The sequence below is a fragment of the Pseudopipra pipra genome, chromosome 18 (assembly GCF_036250125.1).
Source record: "Pseudopipra pipra isolate bDixPip1 chromosome 18, bDixPip1.hap1, whole genome shotgun sequence".
Classification (NCBI taxonomy): domain Eukaryota; kingdom Metazoa; phylum Chordata; class Aves; order Passeriformes; family Pipridae; genus Pseudopipra; species Pseudopipra pipra.
Window position 1 is genome coordinate 6,400,181 of NC_087566.1, and position 19,003 is coordinate 6,419,183.

At 46.0% G+C, this 19,003-nt stretch overlaps 1 protein-coding gene across 3 annotated transcripts in view; it reads left to right on the top strand.

Moving 5' to 3' along the window:
• Positions 1-19,003, top strand: part of TTC28 (tetratricopeptide repeat domain 28) — a 121,601-nt gene that overhangs the window by 28,516 nt on the left and 74,082 nt on the right. Inside the window, exon 1 of one of the 3 annotated variants that reach the window (XM_064674812.1) lies at positions 5,519-5,770. The exons of the other annotated variants lie outside the window; for them this stretch is intronic. Within the exon in view, the coding sequence (XP_064530882.1) occupies positions 5,744-5,770 (27 nt within the window). The 5' untranslated portion in view covers positions 5,519-5,743. Of the gene's footprint in view, positions 1-5,518; positions 5,771-19,003 lie in introns of those variants that run through there. 3 annotated transcript variants of the gene reach the window in all.

Here is a 19,003-nt window from a genome sequence, read left to right on the forward strand (position 1 = left end):
TGTTTAAGGTGTACTGTGAGGAGCAGACAGAGGGGACTCAGCTGGATCTTGGGGAATAAAAGCACAGCAGTGTTTTGATTCAGGAACCTCATCTGAAAAACGGTTTAGATTTGTATAGCCCTCTCCACTAAATTGATGAAACTGTCCCATTTTGGGCTAGTATGAGCTTCTTTGAGCCTGCTATGCCCACAGAGATGGTGGTGGTGTGAGTGCTGGCAGGTCCTGGAGTCACTGGTAACACGTGGAGCGGGGAGAGGGCGAGGGAGGAAGAGCAGCTCTCCTGGTGTGAAGTTACAGGTTAGTTACAGGTGATTTATTTGGTTTGCTCTTACCTGAGACAGCAGATGGTGATGGAAATTGGCAAGGGAAGACTGGGAGAAGACCCTTCTCCAGGAGAGGACAGGTAGCAAAAAGGGTACTTTACCATGAATCTTTGCCTCCTAAGTGTTGCTTTGACCCACATATTGCCTGAATTACACTTGTCTCCATAGCAGCAGTAATTGTGCTTCCTATGGAAAAAGGGAGGGGGAAGTCATAATTAGAAGCAGGTGCCAAACGTGGTTTTCTGCTCAGGATCATGTGAGGGAAGAAATGAACCTTCTTAAGCCAATAACAGTCGCAACAGTTTGAAAGCAAACACCTTCTGTGATAAGATGCAGTTAAAATTTAGGCTATGTTTCCTATCCAGTGAACAACAGAAATACATTTTGCCATAGGACTATCACATAGATATTTCACAGGCACAACGTTATGTTTAAATAATACTTCTCTCGATGAATACAGTCATTAGGTAGAAAATTTCTATTTGTGACAAACTTTCATCCCTAGGCTTCTTGATCTAGAAGTTCCCCATCTCTGTCTTACTGGGTGCTGTAGCCTTTCTACTGCAAATAAAGAAGGATTTGCTCCCCTGTATTGATTTCTGACTGTTTTAGAATATCGACTTGAGTGTGTGCCCACGGAGAATCAGAGTCCATGTGAGTCACATCATGTCCATGTGAGTTTACCCACTTATTACCCATGCTTTGTCACTGTTTGAATGGTTATTCTGTTAATATTATACACACCTTTGTGGGGACAAGAATTCTGTTTAAATGTGTGTGCATAAATACAGTCACATTTGAGGTGCCAACAGAGACTCTCACTGTGCAGTGAAGGAAAGGATGATGGAAAAGGGCACTGTGGGCACTGCTGTTCTCTCTCTCTTTTTTTTTCCCTCCAGTTTTCCCTTCTCCAAGGCATGAAGTAGAGCTCTCATTTGGAACAGCAAAAGATGGTATAGATAATGATGCAGTGTTTGACCCTTTATTTCCTAAAGGATGTGAAATAGATGGAGTTTTATAACAAGACTTAGTCCATTAATCAGAAGGGAATTGCTTAATTTTACAGCAAAAGCCTCAAATCAGGTAGAAAATACGGACATGCATTTGCATGCCTTCCAAAGATGAGTGGGTTTTGATGGGTTGATTTTCCATACACGTTCCTGGCCTACCCATCTTTGCCCTGCAGGCAAATCTTTGGTGGGAGTACTTGCTCCCTGTCCATGATATGTGTTACAGAATCACAGAATGGCTTGTGTTGGAAGGGACCTTCGAAGGTCATGTAGTCTTCTCTCACTTCCCCCCCAGTATTAGGTAAATACCACTCCAAGCTAGATTTGCTTTCTGAAGGAAATACTTGGAGGTGAGTTCCTGGAAAGTGGAGTGATGAGCCACAAGGAGCAAAACATGCAATGCAGTGTCTGTGTTCACTGTGACCAGCACAGAAGAGAGACCTCTGCAAAAGTCCATTCTGCCAGTGCCAGCTCAGGTACTGGTTCTTGAGAGGGGACTCTGTATCAGAACAAGATAGCCCTTATCTGGTATTAACTCATCTGACTATTTCATGATACCACTGAATAATTTGTAATTAGTAACAAGCATCCGTAATCCTTGATAATTTGGCCTGTCAGGCAACCTCCTTCCCTTGCTCTGTCTGAATGCATGAATGCAGTTGACAGTAGTAAATGCTGTAGGCTTTTCCCTCATCTCTGGTTCACTTCAGTTCTGCATCTCTTTGAACTAAATTGGGCTACAACACTCTCATTAGTCTTAAGCAACCAGTTTTTCTCAGCTGCTTTTCCTGTCAGAAGTGGTATTTTCCAGAGAAGTATATCCTTATTTTTGAAAGCCCTCTCCTTAGTTTTTCAGCCTAGATTTATACCCTGTGAAAGAGCTTTTTCTGCTTGACTAAACAAAGTATTTTCTGAAGCGATTTTCAGTCTTTTGAAGAGAGTCAGCTGCTGAGATGTGAACCCCAGGTAACCCAATAATGGAAATAATCCGGGCTACTTCTGTACAGCATAGAACAATCAATCTTTATTATCAAGAGAACAGGGTGAAATGCTCCAATCTAGTAGCAAAATGTAACAAGAACAAAAGGCTGATGGACCAGATGACCAGCACAATATGCAAAGACTTTTTTGGACCTTGAATTGATTTCCCAGCCCACTGTATTCCTGCCCTTTTCTGTGTACTCCTTCAGGTGCATCTACTAATGCCAAGTGACCCGGCACCTTTATTTGAACTTTGTGCTTCTCTCTTCCTATACATGAAAGGAATGGTAGATCATGGGCCCTAAGCACCTTTAGTGTGGAGGTTGGAAGGAAATTTTGATTGTGAGTTGCACAAGAATTTGCCATAAAGTAACATCTATCGATGAGTTACCATTTGCTGATATCTGGTAATCTAGAGCAGTGAGACTCTTTTCATACTCCAGCACACCAGTTCCTGCAGTTGAAGGGAGTTCCTCCTGTCATTTTGCTGGATGATTTTGTGCCAACCAGCCAAAATGCTGCCCATTATTCATTCTTAAATAGTGGAAGGAATAAAATATGTTTATTTGTGTGTTTGGAAGAGCAAACTCTGTTCCCTGGGAGCTCCTGTCAGTGTCCTGAAGTCTAGCCCTTAGGAATCCAAATAAGGCTGTTTCTTATGGAGAAGAGGTGTCACTACCTGAGACAGGCTCTAGGAATGGGGCACAATCCTCTGTGGGCAGTGCTGGCACATGGCTCTCCAGCCACAAGCCGTAATTTGGGCCAGGGGTGCTGGGGTGGGGAAGGGAGCGTTGCTTTCAGCCAGCTCACTTCAGTGAACTGAGAGCGTTTAACTCATATGGACCAATATTATCTTTTCCATAGTAGTATTACACAACTTTCCCACTGGTTCAGAGAGAGCTTTACAAAGCACTACCACTTGAATTTTCTTGGCTTTGCCGATTACTTGAGAGAACGAATTGGTTCCCTTTGAAATGGATATGAGGATTGTGTTCTTAGGATGGAGGAGATGGAAGTTGCTGCCATAAGAAGATGGTTTAAAGATTTCCTGGCAATTGAATCACTACATACTGAGAGCTTCCAACCTGGAAAGAGAAACTGGGACCTTAAAAATGAAACCAAAAATCATACTGCTTTTTCTTTAATCTTAGAGGAGTGTGATAATTCTCTAACTTTGAAAAAGTGAAAAGCGTTTCCCATTTCCTTCAAACACCAGGCATTTATACTGCCCTTATTCTGGATATTTGCTATGGCTTTAAAAATAGTGCCAACATTATTTTTTTTAATCTAGAGCAAGAAAAAGAGAAATTTAAATATAGCAGAAATGCCAGAAATCCTAATTAAGATTAGGAATGAAGCAGTTCACTCCTATTTGTGACAGGTATATATGCACAGCTCCTGTGTTTCTTCGTGTTAATTATCTTTACTTAGGAAGAATTTCAAAAACCTCTCGTTGATCATGTCAAAACACCACATTTTGCAATCTGTCCATGAATTCATTGAAGCTTCTTTCTGACAGCCATGTGGAGAATGCCATTGTCTGATACTGAGAACTTATTTTCTTGACTTGAGCACCGACTGCCATTTACAGAACTCTTCAGAATTGTCAATACCAGTTTTTAAATTCATGGAAATCTCTGAGTTTCAGGGCCCACTGGCTCTGCTGGTGGTGTGATAGAAGGGCATAGCTCCACAAGACGCTAGCTCTGGGGAGTAAAACTGGTTGGAGTTGCTTTTCTGCACTGCCACACGTGTCCTTTTCAGTCCCTACGGCTTTTCAGAGCTTTATTTTTCACTTTCATCTCTGTGCTGCCACATGCACTGCCAGTAATCCAGAGGAAAGTGTGGGAACAGAAGCACGGAATGCAGAGCCGGTGTCTGAAGGTAGTGCAGGACAAGATGGGACCTGCTGGAGGCAGCTTTGTGACCCAGGCTGATGTGTCCTGGGACTTGTGTCTGAGCTTTGTGTTCGTTCCAGATTATGTGCAGTCATGGAAGGGAGCGACCTCTGAGCACTGAGGTCTGAGCTGAAACACCCCCATCAGAGCTCCAGCCTCCCTGAGACCTGAGGGGAGTGTCCTTTGGGACTGAGGAACTGCCATGGAAAGAGGTGACTGTTGTATTTCCAAGGGACCATACAGGGGATATTTGTTGATCTATGTTTTGATACTACATTTGCCATTAGGTTTATTGTTTACCTCTGTTGGTCATTTGTCACAGCAATGAAACCTATGCCTCTGCACCACTGCAGTAATATAATCCCCAGTTAAATTGTGTTGTGTTCATGCCCTATGGATTTGTAATTCTCCTGAGCCTATGTTAGTTTGTTAGAATAGTCTCAGAATCATCCCTAGAGCTCAGCCTGAAGTTCTGTGACGTTGGCATAACCTGCTCCTCTGAGATGGCCACAGTGCGTCACTGCCCAGTTCTGCCTTTAGTCTGCAGCCCCAGCACCCCGGGGGACAAATAATGCAACCACCATAAAGCTGAAACTGCACAGCCCCTCTGCCTTGGGCAGCGGCTGTCCCTGTGCCTGGGACACACTGCCTGTCCCAATGTCCAGCACACCCCGGCTGTCCCCATGCCCGGCTGTCCCCGTCCTCATGCCCAACTGTCCCTGTCCCCATACCCAGCTGTCCCCATACCTGCTGTCCCCACACCCACTCTCCCCACACCCGCTGTCCCCACACCCGCTGTCCCCACACCCGCTGTCCCCACACCCACTCTCCCCACACCCGCTGTCCCCACACCCACTCTCCCCACACCCGCTGTCCCCACACCCGCTGTCCCCACACCCACTCTCCCCACACCCGCTGTCCCCACACCCACTCTCCCCACACCCGCTGTCTCCATACCCGCTGTCCCCACACCCGCTGTCCCCACACCCGCTGTCCCCATCCCCACACCCGCTGTCCCCACACCCGCTGTCCCCACCCGCACTCTCCCCACACCTCCCCGCGCCCTCCGTTCCCCGCACGGGCCCTGCGGGGCGGCACCGACAGGGGGCGACAGAGTCTCTCCCGCGCGCAGCGCCCCCTGTCGGCCTCGGCGGCGCGCGCGCCTCTGCCCGCGGAGGCCCCTCGCGCGGCGGGGGCGGGGCCGGGGCGCGCGGCGGGGGCGGGGCTGTGCCGGCCCCGCCCCTGTGGTGCCGCGCGCGCCGGGCCGGGGCCGGGGCCGCGTTCGGGTCTCGCCGCCCGCGATGCGCCCGGGAGCGGCCGCGCCCCGCGGGCCCCGCGTGTGACCGGTGCGGGCGGAGCCGCCGGCTGGGCACAGCCCCCGCCCATGGTCCGCGCGGCGGGGCCGGCTGCTGTCCCGCGGGGCGCGGCGCGGGCCTGGCGGCGGGGCCGGGCAGTATGACCGCGGGCTGCGGCCCCGCTGCGCCCGCCGCCCCAGCGCCACCTTGATGCTGCGCGTCCCCGCTCTACAAATATGATGAAATGGCAGCCCCGGAAGAAGGTGAGTGCGGGGAGGGGCCGCCCGGGCTCGGCCCGGCTGCGCTCCCGCTCCTCCCGTCCCGGAGGGGCCGTCGCGGGAGGTGCCGCGACTGCTCCGTGCCCCGGGCGGTGCTCGGGCCGTGCCCCGACACGGCCGCGGGGCCGGCGCTGCGCGGGCCCCGGTCCGGGCGGTGCGGCCGCGGGGTCTGTGCGGGGTCGCGGCGTTCGACGCCGCTCAGGACCCTCTTCCAAGGCGCTTGGCAGTGCGTTTTATGGATATTCTTAGAAGGGAGAACCCAGCGAAGCGAGTGCGCTGTGCCGCCCCTCCGCGGCAGTGACCCCTTGCTCCTGGCAGCTGTGGACTATTAAACTTTTTATTTTCTTTTTTTTTTCCTTTTGTTTTTTTTTTTTCTCTTTTGGAAAAGCCTGCTTGAACCAGCAGGGCTCCTTCTGTAGCATGATGTGTGATACTGTGTTTTACATCAGGGAAGAAATAGAAATCATATGTGAAAGGCATGAGAGCGTCTCTGGCTGTAAGTGTGAGACACGAATAAGCGGTTTGAGACCGTCCTGGCTGGAGAGTGTGTGTTGTGCCATTGCTGCTCCGGGTGATCCGTCAGGCTTTGTGTAACTGGTACCTCATCTCTTTTCAGCTGGTCTGAAGCTGTTGCTTCAGTTTTTTTCGAGTAGGCGATATTGTATAGTGAGAGGCGTTCTTATTTCAAGTCCTTGTCTCTTAAGCAGGATAAACAGATGACAGTCAAGCTCGGTGGGAGCACCGGTGCATTTTTCAGGCCCCTTTGTGCCTCCTTTCAAACTGGATTTAAGATTTCTACAAGCTATAGATTTTTAAATGTCTGTTTTTACTATTTTCAAGTGAATATGCAGTCACTCCTGTGGTTACGGCTGTGGAAACCCCTCCAGGCCATGGTTACAGCTGTATCGACTGAACCACTGAAATATTATTCTTGGCTGTTGGCTGGACTCCTCGGCTCTGGAAGATTCTGTTCAGAGTGTCAGGATTCACTCTGCAGCATTGGCTCACTCGCTTGTGCTTAAATCACCATGTCAGAAGGTTACTTTTTTTCTCTGCATTATTGTCAGTGTCCAAATTGAGTTGATTTGGGGCGAACAAATTTGATTGTGTAGAGGGTACACGAGACAGCTGAACTTGTCTGAACTGTCAGGCATCTTACTAGTCTGAGCAAAAAATAATTCCTGCTCCTGCTGTGATGAGATGGAAACTATGTTCATGTTGGACTAGGCTGTGTTTTCAGCTGTAGTCCCAGTGAATCTCAGCAGAGGTTATTTTGTCCATGCTGCCAGCAGCCTCACGTGAGCGCGGCTGGGATTTCTGCTCTCCCAGTGCCGTTTTGGTGCTGCCGTCATGTGCTGTGCAGAGCAGCCTGAGGAAAGGGGCTGGTGCAGACTGCACGGGAGGCTCGGCTGCCCCAGGTCTGAGGAGCACAGAAAATGAGTCCTGTAGCCCCTGGTACTGCTGGTCCTTTGTTGAAATTACTTCTCAGAAATCATTTGCTTGTCTCGTTAAAATACCCAAATATGAGAGCTGAACATGTGTGCTGCTTCACTGAATCGGGAGTCTCCTTTGGTTTATTTATGCCCTTTTGCTTTACCCACGTTTTTATTATTAAATGTTTAAGGTGTTTTGCTCATTGAGACATTTTTGATTTTACAACTGTGAAACTGTGCTGTGTAGCATCTCCTGCAGTTTATTAGTCCTGTGTGTAACCCTGGAGTAAGCTCCTTTGTGTGGTGATTCCCAGATACAGCTATTGCCTGGAATGTTTAAGACATTCTCTTGCCTTCAGCCAGTGAAAAAATCAATTTGCTTGTGACTGAAATATTTTTGTTCTGTTGTAAATCACGTGTATTTTTAAGTTTAGAAAATGACTGTTGTGTACTAATTTTCTTTCACTGAAGTCCAGGTAGACACATCTACAGCCTTTCTTTCCTGCATCCGCTAGGCAGGTCACTTTGTGGTTGGTCAGACAGGACCTACCTTTCCTAAACCTGTGCTGGCTGGGCCTGATCCCCTGGTTGTCCTGCACATGCTGTGTGATGGTATTCAAGGTGATCTGTTCTGTGACCTTCCCTGCCACCGAGGGCAGGCTGACAGGCCTGTGTTTCCCTGGAACTACATCCTTCCCTTACCATAACCTCTTTCTGAAGCTTCCTTTGGTTCCGGTGTGTGGCTTGTTGGCAGGGCCATGTGTACTGCCCATGGGATGCTGGTTTAGGCAGCTTCCTCATCAGTGAAATGGTGCTTTTTGCAGGATCCCGTTGCCCCAGAGTCACCTCTGGCTGCTCTGACCTATCATTGACTAGGATTTGCTGCAGCCTCTGTGCTTGAGGGGAGAAGATGGTTTGCATGGTGGTGTGGTCCTGTTTGCTAATGCAGAATAGTGATTCTGTGAATAATAATAAAAAAAGCCATTATACTTGTGAGTGCATATAGGGTGGGGGAGTTCAGGTGAGAGCACTGCTTTCCAAACTGTTCAAGCTAGCAAGGTGTATAAAGTGGTGCTTCGTGTTCATGGAATGTACCTTGTTTGTTAAGCAGGAGCAGTGTGGGAAATTCTGCCTGCTTGAGCCTGATAAAAACAACTGGTTTAGATACTAAAAAAAATTGCATATAGGAGTCATTTGCTACTCAGTTCTGATGAATAAATGCTGGACAAAACCTGAACTGACTGACTCTGTTGGGTGCAGACATTGTGAAGGATTCAATAAATCATGAATAACAACGCAGTGCTGAGCTGCAGTATGTATACCTTTGTTTGTGACTCCCACGGATTAGGCATATTTACCAAGAGCGTTTCAGTAAGAAGATTCATTCATGTGTAGCCCCTCTGTATACAGATAGCTTCTTCAGTTTTCCTGCAGTACAGAAGAAAATATGCTCTTAGTAAATTCATGCAAATCCCATTCTCTCTCTGCCATAACTTATTCTTTTGGAGATCTTTATTGGTTTTTTGGAATCTGGATCTATAAATTTATCACAGAATCACAGAATATGCTGAGATGGAAGGGATCCACAAGGATCATCGAGTCCAACTCATGGCCCTGCACGGGACCATCCTCTGGAGTCACAGTATGTGCCTGAGAGAACTGTCTAAATGCTACTTGAACTCTGGTATGATATGCCCAAGTCCTCTGTTAGGATGTACATGTTAGTACATGCTCAAGACTGGAACAGTGCATTTCAATTCAGTCACTGTAATTTTTTTTTAAAAAGCATAGCACTGTGTTCCAAAAGCTCAGATTTTTTTATTCTTTTAGGTTTCCTTTTAATCTGTAACTGTTGTGCCACCATTCCTGGCACCATCTATCCTTGCTGCTGCTGAATCTGGGCACGCACATCCCCTTCTGCATGGGAGAGGAGCAGTTTTCTCCTGATGCCATTCAGAACTGAAGTAGAGTTAAATGGAAAGGTTTGGGTTCCTGGGATAACCTCTGTTATTCACTAGAAAAAATGAAATATCTTTTTGTGGCCTTTTTCTTGTCAGTAGTGGTGTTTGTGTGGCTATTACAAGGAAACGCTGTTGGGAGTCTGTGATGGCTGCAATCTGTATTGTATTGTGGGTAAAATGTCACAGGCTATAGAGTTCTTTTCCATAGGGAATGGAATAGGTTGGCCCCTGGATGAGCTGCTGGTGTAAAGTCACCTTTTCCCCTCTGTGTTGTGGAGTGGAATGAGTTGTGCTATGGAAAAGGACTGGGAAACGCTTGCAAGATGGTGATAATTTCTGCAAAGGAGCATAAGCTTGGCTGACCCTGGGATCCCTCCTTGGGCAGATTGGCAGATGAGGGACGGTGGTGGGATCAGTTACTGACATGGTAAGTGCTCTGATTTTTCTAAGCTGGAAAATCAGACCTGTTTTGCAGAATTCTGTTCATACTAGGTGAAAATAAGCAAATTGACTTTTTTTTTTTAAATATTTTTCCCCTTCTGTTTTTTCCCCTCCTTCCCCACCCTTGCTTCTTTTCCCCACTTTTATAATTGGCAGTTATCAGAGAAGCATTCACGAGAAGCTTTCCTATTATATTTCTTAAGAGACTTCTAAAATCCAAATCTACTCTCTTATATGCTTAAATAAACAGAAATGGATAGTATTCCTGACCTGCTAAATATTGTAGATCTTTTCCATTTAAGGCAATACAGTCCTTGGCTCTGGAATGATGTTAAGCCTGAATTCCTGGTGATCTGAGCTGGCAGTCTGTCATTCTGCCAGTGATGGACCACTGTCCTGCCTTCCTCTAACAGTGATTGAAACGAAGAAGCTTCTTCCAGAGCTGCTGGGCCTCAGGAAATGAGAGCTCTGTGGCTTACCTAGCTGCAGTCACAGAAGTTTGCTGTTTGGAATTCTCAGGATAAACGTTATCTCTGAACCATTGTGGCTGTGTCTGCAAGAGGCAGGCTTGCCAAGGATTTCTGGGGCTTGCGACCTTGTAGTGGTTTTTTTGTTTGTTTGTTTTGGTTTGGTTTTATTTGTTAGTTTTGAAGGAGAAAGCCTTGAGAAGAAAAGGCTGAAGGGAGATGCTGCTGCTGTAGGAGCAGGAGGCATCCTGCAAGAGGATGCAGAGGACACTGAGAGCCTCTCCTTGGAGGTGCACAGGGCAGATGAGAGACATTGGATACAACTCTGAATATAGGAAATTCTGACTAGGTACAAGAAGAAAATGTTTTACCATCAAGATTACCAAATGTTGGAACAGGGTTGTATCTAACTTCAGTGCATTACTAACAAAGTTATCGCTGCTTAAACTTACATTTTTTTTCATTTATACCATTTAGAAGCCTGTGTCGTGTGAGTATACCCTTTGTTCAGCAGGGATTAAAAACTGCTGTGGCCCCTGGATGCTTCAGTGGAGAATGGGTGAGAGAGACAGAACTACTGGAACTGTATTCTCTTTGGGAAATGTTTTGTGCAGTAGTAAATGAGACTTGAAAGAGCACAGAATAGCAAAACAAAAGATTAATATTCAGCCATTGATTTTTGTTATGTTGTCGATTCACATAATTGTTCTTTTGTGATGTGAAGTGAGGATGAGTAAGATATGTGACACCTGCTTGGGGTTGCAGGCTCTTTTTCTGTTCTGTGTACAGCAACTTTTGAAGGGACAGTCCCCCCGAAGATTGTCATTTTGTCTTTCACTATCAGATTACTGTTGCCTTTTGTTATCTCTAGTACTTGTGCTTCAGGGTCTCCTGCTGTAAGGATGACTGATTTCCACCTGTCTGTGAGCATTTAGAGTTTCAACACGCTGAACACCCTTTGATAATACTGTTGAACTGTTGAGCATGAGCTCTGATAAGCTTGCTTTGAAACCCCATGTTCTGCAATGCCTGGAAGATGCTGTACTGTGAGCAAGCTTAGCCTGTCACTGGTGGCTCAGGTACTGCAGAAGATCAGTGAACATTGGGCTCTATCTTGTCACGAGCTTGGAGCAGGGTCAGTTTTGCTGTACTGCTGGAAGGGTAAATAGGGATATTATATGGCAACAGAGATGTGCAGGGGCAGCAGCAGTGCAGTTGACTCTGTTCCCATGGCTGGTCACAAATATGTGGGATTGTACATGTTTGCTTATGAAAAATGGTGGATAACTGACATTACATGTTCTTGACAGACATTTTCCTTATGCACAAGAGCAACAAATGCAAAGATTAGTATTTTGTAACCCTGGTATTTTGTTTGAGTTTATACAGTTTTTGCAAATACTGCAGCAGCTGTTGCCATACTTGTCCTTATTGCCTGAAAAGAATGCACATCCAAATGCGGTCTTGAAGCCTTTGATTCACTCAGCAGAAAAGAACTGTATGTCCAATGCAGTGTTATAACTGATGTTCCTTTGATGTAATCTCTGGATGTGATCTATTCCTCCTCTTCTCTGCATGCACTTCTAAAAATCTGTATCTTTTAGGCTTTCATAATAACCTAGTGATAGGGTCATCAGGTAGGGATTAGTGATTCTTGTTACTGTTATCAAAGATAGATTTATATTCTGACAGAGCGGACTTGTGACTTAATCAGTGGGATGGCAACATACTGTTCACCAGGAAACAATTCCTCCTCTGCTTCATGAACATAGCATTTGATAGGAATACTCTTTGCAGGAAGTGCTGTACCGGAGAATTTCAGTGTAGAAGATAATTACTTGTAATTATGGAAATTTCTGCAAGGGAAATCGTCCTAATTTTTTCTTGTTAAGAAATGGAATTGCTCTCGTTGCAATATTTGAATCCTTTCAGGAGATTAATGCAATCTTCCTTCATTACTGTGTATGGGCCTTGTAACCTTGTGGCATACCTAAAATCATCTCTTCAGTCCTGCTCATCTGTTTGAATTTCTACTAAAACTTCGTTTGGTTTAGAAGAAAATCCATGATGTGCACAAAACTTCTCTTAAACCGGGTCTGTTATTTCAAGAGCTGACAAAAGAGGTTAAGAATGAACCTGAAGCTAAATGTGGGTGAAGGTGAAAGAAGAGGATGTGATACTTAGCTAAAGGTGAGAACTTATTCCTTATAGCAGAGGTGCACGATGTGCACGTTATACTTGCATGTTCTGGTAATTGTGGATGCTGAGTCCAAGCAAAATCTCCAAGTGTGGTTTGTGTGCAGGGTGTGTAGGAAGCCTTTTTTTCTGTGTAGGGAAAACTGAAGAAGATCATAATAAAATAAACAAATGGGACAAGGAAAGCTTAGGACTAGAGTGTCTTTTCTAGAACAGTGCAACATGTTTCTCCCCTGCTGGAGACTGTGAAACTGCTCTGCCTGCTTGTGAAATCTGAGGTCACTGGGATGTGATCAGGTGCTCAGGTTCATGCAGCTGCCTCTGAGCAAGGCTGACATCCTGGCTTGGCACTGTTACAGAGCTACTGTTTACGTGAAGGCTGATGTCCATCCTCACGTGCAGAGCCACCTTGGGGTCAGATTGGCTTTGTAGGCATTGATCTGCATGGTTTATCATCCTGCTGTATTTGTATATGTTTTTCAGATTTCTGTATTTGGATTGAACGCTGGAAAATAATTTCATGATTTGGAGTCTTTCTGACAAGTTTCAATGTCACTTCTCAGTGACATTGGGAAAAAAGAAGTCCTCAGCTGCCAAATGACATTAGTGCTTTTTAGTGTATTTGTAGCATTCTTCATTTAAGCAGAAATTTATCTCCCCTCTGGTAAATGGACCCTTGTAATAGGGATTCCTGGGTCAATTTGTAAGAACAGCAGCAGTGAAATTGTGCAGTTCCCTTGATACACTTTGTATGGACTGGTTCAGCCATTGGTGTTTGGGAAGGAGAGCTTGCCTGTGGAGGAATGGGAAGGGATTTCCTATATGTGGTGAACACAGTGGTCCAAAAGTAGGCCATAGAAATGCCTAGCACAGGGTAATGGCAGAAGCCCAGCATGGCCGGATTTTTCGCGGAGATGCTGGTTTTAAAAGGTTTGGAGTAATGAATAGAGAAATATTCTCTGATTGCTTTCTCCTGTGCTGAGAAAACCAGGGCTTTATAAATAATAAAATACCTGGCTGTGTCATCAGTTTAATTGGAATCATCTCCGAGACCACTACTCTTTGGTTAGCCACAGTTAAAAGTGGCAGCAGCATTCCTCCTGGGATATTTATTAAAGCTCTGTGGGTTGTGCTGTCAGTGTAGCTCAGGTTCCTTGCCCAAAGGCTCGGCTGCCTGGCCCCAGCTGCTCCTCAGTCCTGCTCCGCTCATCCTGGGGCAGGCACTGGTGCTCCTGCTGCTCTGTGGATCCAGTGGCTGTGCTGCTTGGGTGTGGCCCTTGGAAAACGTATTTGATTTCAGGGGGCTCAGCTCCTTGGGATCCCACTGTACTCTGGGCCTTAGTGTTACTGCTGTGATAGGGGTTTTTTTGACAGAGAGTAGTAAGTCGTGTTATCAAAAAAATGTTTTTTTTTCCATTATATGGAAATGCAGCTCTTCCTGTCAGAGCTACTTATTGTTTCTTTTATTCTTATTTTTATTATTTAGTAGCTTACTATATTTAATGGAGTAAATGAGGATTGTGAGATGAACCTAAGTGTGACAACTTACTGCAAACAATGGTTAGTTACATGCCTATCCTGGGAGCATGAACAATTTAGTGCCTTCAGCTATTTTAATAACCCAGATCTAGGCTTGTTTAGTTTCTTGCCTGCTGTATACTAAATGGGAACAAAATTACACAGCTGAGATGGGAATGTTTATGGGATAGTCTAGCCTGAAACACTGGAATCAGAATTTAGTTTTGTGGGTTTATTTGCAAATTATTTCTGTCCTTTTAAAGGAAAATAGTTTGTAAAAGCACTTTTTGTGGTTAGCGTACAAGTTGGTGAATCTTTCCTGGGCACAGGCTGCTGTTGGGCCTGCCGTGGAGCAGCAGCTGAGCTGGGTCGAGCCTGCTGGGTCGAGCTGAGCTGGAGCTGATGCCTCAGGAGCCATGAAGGTGCCCCTGCTGTGGGTGGCCGGGTGCTGGCTGGGCCCAAAGGGCTGTTTATGTCTCCCCGGAAAGCTGAAGGGGTTAAGGCAGAGACACTCGGACATGGAGCCAGGGCAGAGCCAGGCTGGGAGGGAGAGGCTTTGCTGCACTGCTGTGGGGAGGCTCGAGGGCAGAGTCCCTCAGTGGCCAAATGTGGGGTGGCTGTGGGCCTGCTCGGTGGAGATCTGTGTCTGCCACAGCCCTGGGCACACACGGTGCCCAGAGGAGGCAGCTCAGGGCACGTATGGTGCCCAGAGGAGACAGGTTCTGCAGCCTGGGCTCGGTGATGTCTGGAAGAGGCTGAGAAGCCGAGAGTAACACCTTGTGCAGGGCTCGGTGGTCGAGGTGCTTCTCGTCCAGCGCTCTGGTGCAGGGCCCAAAGGGATTGTGCAGCTCTGGGAGCTGCTGCCTCCTTAGATTGAGATGCCTTGTATTTGTAAAGAAGCATGCCAAAATACATTCTGAACTAAACAACCATCAGAGGGATAAAACTGTCTGATCTGCTGGTAAAGCATGTTGGTTTTCTTTTAGATTTTTTTTTTTAATTTTTCTTTGTACTCTGCCATTTTTCTTTTCTGTTATGATTATCTTGGAACCTGCTAGCTGACGATATCAGCTCACCTACCTTGAAACCCAAATCTGGAATGGAGGGAAAGGCAATTCCATTGATACTCTGCCAAATATGCACATTTCCCTGACAAACCTGCTACGTTGTGACTTCCTTCAGCAAACACCATTAAGACAGGCCGTCCATGCGCTTCCCATATGGATGTGGCTGCAAGGGGCTAGTAATTCTGCCTTCTCTTAAAGTGGAATCACACCTAAGCAATCATGAATTAACCTCCATAAAACATTCTAGTATTTTTACTCTTAAGTGGCAGGAAGGAGGGACTTAGAAGGCTGATACATAAAATATCCAGCTGTGTTATTCATGTTAATTAGGCCTTTACAGAGACTCTTATGACTTGGCATCATCCCATTTTCCATAGAAATGTTACTCTGTTATGGTTGGAGAGCCCTTTCCTTAATTTCTGTGTTCTGAATATTAGCTCTCGCTCGGATGCAGACCCATGCCAAGGATATCTGGGCAGAGAGACCCCTTTGCCAGTTTCTCACAATGTGAAATGTAAACCACAGCTTATTCCCTCCCCAGACTTGCTAGAAATTCTTCCCTGTGAGGGTGGTGAGGCCCCTGGCACAGGTTGCCCAGAGAAGCTGTGGCTGCCCCATCCCTGGCAGGGTCCAAGACCAGGCTGGACGAGGTTTGGAGCAACCTGGTCTAATGGAAGGTGTTCCTGCCCATGGCAGGGGATGAAACGAGATGAACTTTAAGTTCCCTTCCAACCCAAAGCAGTCTGTGTTTCTGTGAACAGTTTCCTTTAAGCTTAAGAGTGCAGTCCCTCGGTCTTGGAGGTATTATTTTGGACAGCAGTCCATGCAGATTATTTTGGACATCAAAGTACCCTGCAGATTATCTTTGATGCTGGGAGCACTAGCTTCTTGTTAGCATAGCTGCTGCTCTTGAAAAGTCTGGGGATGAGATTTGTTTGATGTAGAAAGAGTTGAGAAATTATTTTGAAGTAATGTTTAACTTCTGTCTGGGATTTTCTAAGATCAGATCAATGCAACTGAGATTTCAAATCAATGCAGCTGAGATTAAAGAAAGGAAGAAAACATCTTTCTTTCAGGAAGTAGCTACTACAGTAAATATTCCTATCCAGCTCCACTTTTCTTCATCATGCCACCAGTTATTAAAAACACTGTAAAGAATAGATTTCTTAAGTTGTATGAAAAGCAGGTTGAGCTGTAGAATATTTTGCAGTGAAGAAATGTGCTTGAAAGTGAGCCAGAAGCTGTCATTTCCCTTTTCATCCATTAAAAAGTACATTAACACTGTCAATCAGCAAGCTTCAGAGGTTAGGCAAATATGGTCAGTATCTGCCAATAAAATCAAAGATTTAACACATCTCGGTATCAAAGTTAGAATAAAGAGAGAAATTTGCAATATGGGCATAAGCCCCAGCTGTGGTTCAGCTCTGGTGACTCCAAGCGAGTCCGTGATCCTTTGAAGTCCGCAGTGTTCCCGCTGTTGGAGCAGCGCGAGCGGCTGCTCGGTGCTGGGGGGGAAGGCCAGCGCTCCCGGCTGCCTGCGTGTTCCTGTCCTGGGCAAGGGTGGGAATGCCAGCTGTGGAAATTAGCAAAATCTGTCAGCACTTGGTCACAGGGTGTCCCAGTCGTAATGCATCTGATTGGGTGCTGATGAGTGGTGTGAGTACAGGTGTCACTTTTTTATGTTTTTCTTATGCATTAATTCTGTCCTTTGTGTTGCTGGCAGAAGTTAAAAGCATTTTGTGGGTTCTCAGCGCTGCTTTTCTTGTTAACTGGCATTATCTTCTGAGCAGTAGCAGGAAAGTCCGCCCAGCAGTCCAGCCTGAAACTCAGCTAAGTTAGCAGAAAAATTCCCGTCATCCTCAGTAGCTGTTGGATCTGGGCCTGCCCAACCGTTTTATGCCAGGGCTGATGAAGACATTAGTGTTGAATGGTATATGTTATTTTTCTGACACTGTAGGTTAAGCTTAGGGCCTTGTCAAACATTGTTTTTACCGACTTTTAAGAAACAGGTGGGTGGGTGCGTGTGTGTGTGTTTGTGGTTTGTTGGGTTTTTTAATAGACCCCCTTAGAAGTCCTCAGTATAGAAACGTCTGTTTTCCCTCATCTGCCTCTCCCTCCTTACTTTTTAAGAAGTCAGTGTCTTGTGAGAGTTTTAGAATAATAGAAATTTTGTACAGTTCAGTAATTCAGAAGAGCTCACTTGATGTTCCGCTACAGGATGATACATGAACTTGGGAAGACAGTATTCTGACGATTATAACTTAGATAGTTAAGGCAGAAGGGATGGGCAGAGTATCCTGTACCTTAGTTTCAAGGATAGTTACTCTGTTGATCTCTGGGTCCTGTTTGTTCACTGCTGAGGAAACAGGGAAGATTTGAAGCCTGTTTTAACACTTTAGCTTTGCTCTCTCTGCATCTGACTGGATATTGCAGCAAGAATGTTGGAGCTCTTGCACCCTTGTTTTTATGGGAAAGTGTTTCCTGAACCCAACGATCTCCATATTGTACATTACTCAAACTTCCTATGAGCTAAACAAGAACTTCTGGGGTAATCATGATTCTTTAGTGGTTCTGAATGTTTGCAGTGACTTTGAGGGTGTGCTGGTGGTTCAGGATGGCCAGTCTTGCCACCTGGGTCAGGGAGCTCTGGAGAGCTGCACCTTTTTTTGACTCTTTTCCCATTTTAGCTTTGAAGCTGGATTTTTTCAGTTGTCCTCCTTGGGGAATAAGACATCTAGCTCTTATGAAATCAAATTGTAAACATGCTGTAGCACTGTGAGTTATAAGCAATTCAACTGTTTTAAATGTAAATGATGTAGGATTATATACTTGATTTGTTATAGCTTCCTAATTCTGCTTGCCTCAGCACTTTCCTGGCAGTTAATTGCATCAGGGCTCAGAGAAATGTTCCATAAGCTGCTGAAGACAGCTTTGCCATGATCTCTCACACTTCTTCCTTGGTTATATAGCGAATGGGCACTCTGGGATAATTAGTAAGGAGGAGCTCCAGTGGCCCAGGTACTGTCCTCTGCAGCCTTCTTCCTGTAAATTGTCTCTTGCCCAGGTTTGGAGATCTGTTGTTTTGGATGTGGATGTGTGAAGTGATGAGAATGACTAGATCTATGTTTTGATGTGTAAAGAAACGTAGGGAAAGATTTAATATTTTGCACAGGCATTCAGTGAGGGAGATACAAAGTTCCCCAAAGCCGCAGTTGTTCGTGGACTTCAGTTCCATGCCAGAGGGGCAGCCTTTGAAGCTTATGCTTTGTGCTCAGGTGTGCTTGGTAGGATGGGAGTTCACTGCTTGTGTTGGACTGTACTTAACCACACAAACACCAAGTAGCCTGGCTGGCAGTAAAGCCATTCACATACCAAATGATCTACAGAGGCCCAAGGCATCATGGCAGAGTCACTCATAGTTGGTACAAGTAAACAACCCCACAAATGTCAGGGGGTTTTTGTTTGTTTTTTGATTCAGGCTGTGGTTGATGGATGAGCTGTGTGCCCAGGAGGATAGTTTGTGGGGGAGTAGTTCCCCACTGGCAGGGCCCTCACCTGCTGGGATGTTCTGGTTGCAGTGTCAGACTGTGGCATCGTGCCTGACTTTTGACCTACGGTTGAGCAGAACTGACAGGATTATATGGAGTAGCCTTGTTTGGGCTGACAGCAGTGCTATGTTTGTGCTCACAGCTCCCATCTTGGTGTTTGAAACTTCTGATTCCACAAAAAGGGCTCCAGGTGTGGAAGTCCTGCCCTGTGCTCGTATTCCGAACAGTTTGTGTTATGAAATCACTTGCTACCTAACTGTTTTCTTAAGATAAGGCAGAACAAGGGCTCATGACTGAAAGTTTCATTTCAAATAGAAAACTTTATCGTTTTAGCCACAAGGAAGTATTTGAACAATGTGACTTGTTCTTGGCGGCTTTGTACCAAGAGTCTATTTCTAGAAGTAGTGCAGGAGCTGAGCTGAGCAAAGTGTCGCGGTGCCTGGGCTGGTGGCTCTGGCCAGCCCTGCACTGGCTCAGGAGGGGAGACTGGCTGGGGCTTTGGTGTCAGCCCTTCAGGGGAGTCAGAGAGGCTGACAGATGCTACTAGGATCAGCACCCAGGGAATGAATGGGAACCAGACTGACATC